Source organism: Octopus sinensis, unplaced genomic scaffold (genome assembly GCF_006345805.1).
Source record: "Octopus sinensis unplaced genomic scaffold, ASM634580v1 Contig10412, whole genome shotgun sequence".
In the NCBI taxonomy this organism is placed as follows: domain Eukaryota; kingdom Metazoa; phylum Mollusca; class Cephalopoda; order Octopoda; family Octopodidae; genus Octopus; species Octopus sinensis.
In genome coordinates this window covers 413,664-423,398 of record NW_021832126.1, presented here as the reverse complement: position 1 = coordinate 423,398, position 9,735 = coordinate 413,664, and the positions used below count along the sequence as shown (strand labels likewise).

Sequence of the window (9,735 nt, the reverse complement as noted above, 5' to 3'; positions counted from 1 at the left end):
AACAAGGTTCTTTACGAAATTTAGAATCCAGTGAGGGAGTTCAGAATTTTCGACGCTAATCTTCACATTAATTCAGGTAGAAAACAAATTATTTCAATTTTGTTTTGAATGCACTGATTGATTATTGCCTGCTCTTTAGCACCCTGACACATTTGTCAATTATAAATAAAAAAATTTTTTGCAGAGCAATAACCCTTGTCTGATATTAAAAGTAAGCCTTTTATTTTATTACTTAATTTTGGATCCAACATTGGTGTGGTCATTAATTTCAGCAAGTCTGAGATTGTCAATTTCTCAGTTGAGCCATCCCTGTTTAATAACTTTTTGATCTCTTCAGCTGGCATGTTCCTGGACAACGAATCAGTCCGCATCGGAATCTGTTTACGGCTTGGCATAGAGATTTGCCAGCCGCACCATTGCAGGTGTGGACAACTCATTGACAGGAGAGGTTTACACCCTCTCTCTTGTCGCCTCAGTGCCGGCAGGATCCCCAGGCACGCCTCATTGAACGACGTTGTGAAGCGTGCGCTTAACGCCGTTGGATTTCCCTCAATGTTAGAACCGATAGGACTAGACCGTGGGACGAAAAACGCCCTGACGGGTCGACTTTATTCCCGTTCAGGGAGGGAATTGCACTCGTGTAGGATGTTACCTGCGTAGACTCATTTTCCTCATCATCGTTGGTTGACTCCGCTTCTCGTCCTGGATCTGCATCTTCCCTCGCCGAATCTAGGAAAACTGCAAAATATGCCTCTTTGACCGATACCTGCTGCTTCATTCCTCTGTCTTTCGAGACCAGTGGGATAATTGGTCCCAAAGCCCTCAAACTCCTCTCTAAGATTGGTTTAATCATCTCGAGGAGGAGTCACGACAGTCGTGAAACGAGCTGGCTTTTTCAGCGGATATCGTTCGCGATATTACGTGGAAATTGCCTGTCCATCCGCTCGGCGACTCATCTAATTTAGTTAATCTTTCTATTTTTTGGACCTTAATAAATCACTTTCTGCTAAAAAATAACTCTTTTTTTCTTTTTTGCGGACTCTTTCAGTTGAGACAGAAAATTCTGTCTGATCTAGAAATTCTGGTGTCACCGATTTTCGGCGACTCAGCTACATACTTTTTGCCAAAAAAATCTCTTTGCCAAAAAAATCTTCTCTTTGTAAAAAAACTTTCTGTCATTGATCCTCATCCTCAAGAACTATCTTTTGATCTCCAAAATCATTTATATCTTGAGGAGCTCTCCTTGTTTTTATTTTACGCACGTGCTGGAATCATATGATTCCGGGAATTCTCTCAATCCTGCAAGCCGGTACTTAATAACTAGCTTATTCCGCTTTCCTTTTTAATTATTAAACTTTTTACAAAAGAAAAATTGGATACTTAATTATAAATTTTTTAATTAATTATTTTAGATTAATTTTTAAATTTTTATTTGTCTCTTGTTATGCCACTATCTCGAATATCTACAAAGTCCAGGAGAGTGGTCGTCACAGGCCTGGGCTGTGTAAGTTGTCTAGGCAGCAATGCAAAAATAAGCTGGGAGAAGCTTATTTCCGGAAAATCGGGAATAACCAGAATAGAATCCCCAGGTTTCCAACCAAAAACCATGAAATATAGAATTCGAAAAAATCCCTGTAAAAAATGCTGGATTTATTCCAATCGGTACCGAAGAAGGATATTTCGACCCATCCTCAGTAGAAACCGCCTCAAACAGACGAAACATGTCAACATCAACAATTTACGCCCTCAAAGCAAGTTCCGAAGCTCTGGAGGATGCCAAATGGGCTCCTTCAAGTCCCGAAGAAGAGTTCTACACTGGTTGGCAGTTATTTGTCATTTTTTGGTGTTTGCTTCGGTTCTTCAGTAAGTTCTCCAGCAAGTGTCCTCCAGTCGGTAAACGATTTTAAAAAACGTGGATACTTTTCTATTTCTCCATTTATGGTTCCAAAAATAATGATAAACTCACTTCCTGGCCAAATCAGCGTCAAAAATAAAGCAAAAGTTCAAAAATAAAAAACCACTTTTCAGGGCATAAATATTTCATTTTCGACTGCCTTTGCCACGGGAGGACACTCAATCGGGGCTGGCTATCGTTATATAAAGCAGGGAATGGCCAAAGTCATCCTTGCGGGGTCATCGGACGCCTCTTTGTGTCCTTGGATGATGTCCGCGTTTTGTAAGGTCAGGTCTCTTTCGACGGAGGAAAATCTCGCCCCTTCGGAATGTTCGAGACCTTTTGATTCCAAGAGAAGTGGTTTTGTCATGTCCGAAGGATCTGCTTGTTTGGTCCTTGAAGACTTGGATCATGCCCTATCTAGGAATGTCAAGATTTATGCAGAGATTTTGGGGTACGGGACATCAAGTGACGCCAATTCTCTAACAGCCCCCTGTTCTGACGGTGACGGGGCACTTCGGTCTATGAAAAATGCTCTGAAAGAGGGAAATGTAGATCCTAGTTCGGTTGGGTATGTCAACGCTCATGCAACGGGCACTATTTTGGGAGACCGGGCTGAGAATTCTGCGATTGGAAGACTTTTTGATCCTTCATTGACTAAAGTCAGTTCGATCAAAGGATCGATGGGGCACGGATTGGGGGCTTCTGGGAGCTTGGAGTCTTTGATGACTTGTTTGGCATGTTACAAGGGGATTATTCCACCCACTCTTAACCTTAATTGTCCCGAGGAAGGATTCGATTTTGACTATGTGGCCAATTATTCGCAGGAGTGGAATGCCTGTGGAAGTAGATTGGCAGTCAAAAACTCGTTTGGTTTTGGTGGTACGAATGCTTCACTTTGTTTTTCAAGTTTTCATTTTTAAATTTGTTTTAATCGCCAATAATCGGAAATGTTTTGTGCCAGTTTGGAACTTTGTCTCAGATTGACCCCAAAAACCACAGTGACCGGTAATCTTCTCGTTTTCTTCAGTAATTTTATGATTCTTGCTTTAAAGAGGGACAAGATTTACTTTTCCAGCCCATACATCAGCACAAGGAAGAATAGCTGCCCGGAAAATAGATAGCATAGTCTCCGGAGGTAAACGAAATTGCATTAGGCACATGATCATTTGTGTACTCCGTTTTTTCTTTAGAATAATGTTTTTTTCAAATTTTTCATTTTCAGAAAATTGAATTCCCAGGTATAAAAACGATCGGGACCTTTGAATAGATTCCATTGTATATGGTAAGGCTTTTGCACTTTTTTTGTTGATACTCTAGTCACTAGAGTACTAGAGTCTAGTGAGTGTACACTTTTCAATTGACAGAGTCGAGCATTTTACTGCCATCAACTGTTTTATTTGCTTTACTTTCATTTCCGACCTTGTCGGAAGGGCTGTCCTGTCCGTAATATTAATGTTATCATAAATAAGCAGATTTGTTAAAATGCACAAAAGTTTTGTAAAGCCAGCAATATACACGTTAAACAGTAATTGACTGAGATCTGAGCCTTGAAGTACTTCCCTTCTTTGGAGAATGGCTTTCGAATCTCGGCCGAGATGGTTGACAGAAGAGATTCCCCACTCAAAAACTTGCTAGCCATCTAATGGTTTCTGCATGACACTGCCGAAAGCCTTCGACGCATTCAAACAGATAATACTGGTCGATAAGGCAGAATCTCGTGCTTTGGATACTATCAAATTTAGTCAATAGATGCAGTTAGCACAAAACCGGCCCGGACAAAAATTTTACTGATCGTGAGAAAGCCAGTGATTCTTTTCTATATTTAACACTAGTTTTCTATAAATGATTTTTTTCATTATCTTTGATTTAGAACAAATTAGGCTTATAAGCATATAGCTCGAGGCCTTTTCTTTAGGTTTCTTAGGTTTTCGAACCATTCAAACTTCGGTTTTTTTCACGATTTTGGAACATATCCAAAAGGTCTCGAATTGAAAAAATTTGCGAGCAGAGACACGAAACAATTCGTTGGGTGCTCGAAACAGGCCATTTGAATTTTGTCATACCCCGGACCCCATTTTTGGCTGTCCTTATTGCTTTTCAAGTCTCAAAATCAGTAGTTGGGAAATGCGTCAATATGCTTGTATGGTTTCCTGAAGAAGATTCGGGTAAGGAGGCAGATTAATCTGTTTCAAGAACAGTTGCGAGCTGATTGTGGAGAAGTTTGGTAGTCTTCTCTTGACATGATGGGGATCCTCCCAAAAGTTGAGGAGAATTATTTTAGGCTATCGTTTCAGTTTCAGTTATTTTGCTATATGCTGAGTTCCAGTTTTTGTAAATGAATTTTTAGTTTTGAATTGTTCAAGAAATGTTTCAATTACCTTTTTTGATTTTTAATCGATTCTTAAATTCCTTTAGCACAAATAACATTCATAATTTATAACTATGTTTGACATTTGAATAAATTTTTCGAAACCAAAATAAATTACTAATTGAGAGATTCTGACGCCTTAAAAAACAAAAAATTATTCATTGTAAACTTAAAACTATCTTTTAGGTTTAAAATCATTTTAGCATGGTTGATACAAAAAACAATTTTTACATAACTGAATGCCTGATTTTTTATTAAAATAGATAAAATAAGTTTAAATAACATTTGTGTCGTCTTAGTAACATGTTAGACCCTCTTTCCGTGGTAAGCCATGTTATTACTCAAGACGTAGAGCCATATCAATTATTTTTTTTTAAATTCGTATTTTGCTCAAGTTGAAACTTTTGACCTGAGAAATGATAATTTTGTAAAATTTGCTAAAATTATTTCCAAACTTATTGAAAGTATTTTATTTCAATTTAAACTTTAAAGTTGACCGGTTTCCGCGAGAACTCATATCAGAATTAGAAATCTTGAAAAGAAAGCCCAACTGCGGTCTTCCGTGCTGTCTCGCTCTACTTTTTTGTCACAAAAAAGCCATTATGCTTGGTAAACAATATGAAAATATTATTTTAAGATAAGGAAGCAATAGAAGACCTAAATAGTGAAATTGAACGAGTCGAAACAAATTCATCTTCGATAGTTCCAAAAATTTATTTTTTATATATTAGGCATTTTTTATGGCGAGCTTTTTCCATTTTCACTGTGATGGAAATTTGTCACGAGCTCTCACCTTTGTAAATAAAAGCATCGAAGCTGATCAAGACTCACCTCTACCACACTCTCTCAAAGGGTGGATTTTAAAAACCGAAAATAAAGCAAAGGAATGTTTTAAATCAGCTTTAAAGTAAGAATCTCATATTTAATTTCATATCAATTAGACTTGATAACTCGTTGTGCGATGCTGTGATTGGTCTTTCGAAAGTTCTCCAAGAAGAGGGAAATATTGAAGAAGCATTTAATCTTATCAACGAATTTTTTTTGAGTCATTCTAGAGAATACCCAATTGCTAGTCACATACTCGTAGACTGCTTCCTAGGACTAGGAAAATGGGAGGATGCAGTTGACTATTCAAAAAAGTAAAAATAAAGCAATTTATCCATTTAGAATAATAAAAAACATTGACAGTTGTTCTATTTCTGCACATTTAACGATTCTTGTTCATCACATTTGTAACAAATCAACTAATCAAGTAAGTCTATGAATAGTCAGTCTAGGTGGGTGAGATTTTGTCCAATCTTTTAAATTCCCTCAAAACACGGGAACCCACCACTGCAATACTCACAGCAAACATTTGTTCCCTAATTAGACGAATTGCTTGTAAGAACAAACTCCTGACTCAATTCACTCGTCAAACGTTGGAAAAAATGTTGACTTTACGACCCAAATCGAGGCCTTGTCTCCTCGAGTTAGCAAACACCTATGTTGCCTGCGGAGATAATTCTGAAGCATTGTCGCTGTATGAACGGTTGGCAGAGGATGAGAGCCCAGAAGCCTTCATTGGTTGAGTTTTATTTGTAAAACTCGAATAGGGATTGTGGAAACATACATTCATTTAGGACGGCTCGATGAATGTGTTTCTAACATTAAATTATTGTCAGAAATTCACAAAAACTCTTCATTTTTCACTTCGGTTGTTGTTTTTGGTTAATATTTAGAAATTGGCTTATTTACAGGCAAAAGTCAAGCTTGCTTCATCCCAAACCGCCAGCGTTTCACAACTCCTAATGAAGGCTCTTTCCTGGCAAATGAAAGGTCCTTTCACGTGCACGAACCTTCCACAACTCGACATTTCATTTGTGGTCTTGTTAGTCTCTGAATTGTATCCATTCATATATATTCAAGTTTTTTTACATAATTTTAATTTTTAGTCAAAAAAATTAGAATCTAACACAGAAATGTTAACATTTTGTAAAAATAGCTTAAAAACTGTAAATCGACTTTGTCCAGCCAATGGTCAGGTCAGTTGCCTGTTGGCAAGATTGGCTCTGCTCGAGGAAAAGGTGGACGAGGCCAGGGACCAGGTGGTCAGATCTGGAAATATCAATCCAAGTAATTCTGCCACCAGTTTGTTGCAAGCCGAGGTTTTAATTGTGCTAAAAATGTTTTTTAAGATTGAAATGGACGTTGGAAATCTGACTGGGGCGGATAATATTTTAAATCTAGCAGTTGCCCAAAGCTTTGATGTTGTTTTTGTCTGTTCTGATTTTATTAGGTGAGACAAAATCACATATTCAACCAGGCAATGGCAAGACTTAGTTTTTTGCAAAGCGACTATATTGAAGCTTTAAAATATATTAAATTGGCAATCAGCCAAATTCCTTCAGGTATTAAAAGTAAATATATTCCAAGGGGTGAACAGTTGGCTTGATAGAGCACTTGCAATGGAGTTACTAATCAAATGTTTAATAGTCACACAAGAAATAGTTAATATTTTATTATACTCAAATAAAATAGAACGAATATGAAAAAATTATTAAAAAAGCTAAAATTGAGGCAGGTGAACTTGTCTCTACTTTTTTGATTCTCGAGGCAGAAGCAGCAATAGAACTTTACCGGGATTCTGCTCAGGCTCTTGTCTTGTTGGACCAAATCCATCCATCCCATCCATTTTATATTCGAGCAATCAATTTTACGGCCAAAATTTACCTTGAGCAAAAAAAGAGTCAAAGACTATACATTGCATGCTACAGAAAACTATATGAGTCATTCCCATCTCCCACAACTGCCTTGCTTTTTGGGGACGCCTACATGCTGATTATGGAGGTTGATGGTTTTTTAAGTTTTTCAGCCTGAAAACGCTCACAAAGTATATAAACAAGGAATGGAAAACTATCCTGACAACCCAAAATTGTGTTTGAAAATTGGCTGGTCTCTGACTACGTGCCACCAGTACGGAAAGGTTTGAGAATATTCGAAAACATAGGCAATTTCATACTACGAAGCTGCTTTGAAAATGCTACCCAACAACGACATTCGAATGAGTTTAATTCAAGTTCTCAGAAATATATCTCTTTACGATAAATGTGTGAGAATTATTGACAGTGCACTCTGCGAAATGTCTAATATTGCTGGAAATGATTTAAAAACTTTATTTGAAAGCATACAATTAATGATTCTAAAGTCGGAAATTTACCAAGATATGGAAAATCCAGACGAAGCTTTGAAAGTACTTTTAAAAGCGGAAGAAGCTCAAACAGAGTTACTAATGTAAAAAAATGTGTAGAGTACTCAAAAAAGTCGAGAAATACCAGCCAGATCTGCTAGAACGGGAAAAGAAAGTTATTTCTGGGTCCTTTTTTAATTTTTACTTTTAGTCTGATTATCAAGTTGGGCGACATTTATTGGGGAAGATCCGATTTCGAAAAGTCTATGTTATATTTCTCCAAGGCAAAAGACCTGAACGACGGACCAGCTCTTTTAAAACTTGCCTCTGCTTATCGACTGCTCGGAGATTTTGGAGAAAGCAGGGAAATCTGTCTTGTTGTAAAGCAAGAACATCCGTCGTTTCAAACAGAAGCAAAAAAGGTCAATTTTATTTAAAATATTTATTAGATTGAACTAAAAATTGACATTGACCGTGGAGAATTTGACGTTGCTCTCAATAGTATTACCAACCTAATGTCGACAAATGGTTTCATTCCTCAATAACAGTCGTAGGAGATCCCGAGTTGCTCATTTTATTGGTTGAGATTTACCGTCTGACTGGAAAGTTGGATGAGGTTGAGAGAATATTGCAAAAATACGACGGAAAAGTATCAACAGCCTCACTTTTGTTCTGTCAGGCTTTAAGACTCAAGTTTTATTATCAAATGAGATTTTAAAAGGTTTTGTGGGCTTCCTGAAGAAGCACTTGTTCTTTTTAACCGTTCCCGCGCAGACAAAAATTTAGAATCACGTGCTTTGTTTCATATGATTGATATTTGTTATGCACCACTGACGTATCGTTTTGACTGTCCATCAAACGAGTTGAATTTTATGGTTTTTTAAAGCAGCGAGTCCATTTGTCAACGTTCCAAGACTGCACGACAACTACAGAAATATTTTTTGAAAGAAAAAATCATTTTTAGTGAGCAAGTAGTAGCGGGGTACTACGAGATGATATTTGGAAGTACCTCACGGTCACTTTTAGATGAGACAATCGCAACATTGCAAGTAAATTACAAATATTAACTTTTAGAAAGATCAATCGGCAGTCAATTTATATTTGTTGGCAATCGCATATAAGCAGTCCAATCAAGAATCAAAAATGAAATCTCTTTTAAAAAAACTGATCAATTTTTCGTGGAATTTTGAAAACAGAGAATGGCTTGAAAGAGGCTGGCTCCTTCTAGGAAATTGCTTGATGAACAGACCCAACGAGGCAGCAGCGCTAGCTAGGAAGTGCCTAAATCATAACAAAGTGGATATTCCAATATTTGACATTACTAGTCTTCCATACAAGCATACGAATTGCTAGCCACTGCAAACAAAGCGTTGGACAATTTTCAAGAAGAAATAAAAGCTTATGAAATGGCATGGAAAGCCACATGTAACTGCGACAAATCAATTGGTTGTATTGAGTGAAAATACTTCTAAGGTATCAAATTGGCTGCCGCCCTTTTAAAAAATCGACAAAATGTAAAGGCCATACAAACATGTCATCAAGTTGATTCTCCATCACTCTGCTCAGGAATTATTTCTAAAGCAAGAGAGCGTCTTAGAGATTAACAATTCGTTTTATGTGGCTTAAATTTTCATTTCTATTTTATATACTAAGCGATAAACTGGCCTTTTCATTTGAAACTAACCGTTTGTGAGGCATAAGAAAGTCATAGTTCCATATTTATTAAATTCAGGAAACTTTGATTGAAATTTCGAAAGTCAACTAGCCAATTTTTAGTATTTTTTGTATAAAATCAAATTCTTATTTTCAGCTAAGATTTCAAGAGTTTAGTATAACTTGTCGGTTATTAGCAGAATTATCGCAGGAGTAAGACATACTTTATTTAACGAGCTAGGATCTCATTTGTAGTAACTAGACTTCAAAAAAGTCTGATCGCCTTGAATTATGCACTTTACCATAGTCGATTTATACATAAAGCAGATTTTTTAAAGGGCGTTCGAATCCTAGCAAAATCGGAAATTGAGATGACTCTATCTCAGTAACATTTCCTTTCCAATTTTAAGAAGCAAGTTAATTATTATAATCCAAACGAGGGAGATCCTTCTAAAAGGTTCGATCCTGCCCACATGATCGGTTTGAGACGACGATGTCCCAGAGTCAGAGTTCTATACCATTTTCAGTTCAAGTTTGACATTTTTAATATCAATTATGTCAATAGAAGTCCTTTTTTCGGTAGGCATTAAGTGCCTCCTGAGCGTTTCCATATTTGATTGGAAGTTTTAGATCAAAACTACTTTAATTTTA

The 9,735-nt window shown here is 36.9% G+C and overlaps 1 protein-coding gene across 1 annotated transcript; it reads left to right on the top strand.

Annotated features, from left to right (window-relative positions):
- The first annotated feature begins 1,721 nt into the window (after positions 1 to 1,721).
- LOC115228430 (3-oxoacyl-[acyl-carrier-protein] synthase, mitochondrial-like) lies at positions 1,722 to 6,696 on the top strand. The gene is made up of 6 exons (XM_029799012.1): positions 1,722 to 1,889; positions 2,029 to 2,556; positions 3,120 to 3,135; positions 4,000 to 4,062; positions 6,002 to 6,132; positions 6,541 to 6,696. The coding sequence occupies exons 1-6, from the start codon at positions 1,722 to 1,724 to the stop codon at positions 6,694 to 6,696; spliced, it is 1,062 nt and encodes a 353-aa protein (XP_029654872.1).
- The last annotated feature ends 3,039 nt before the right edge of the window (positions 6,697 to 9,735 follow it).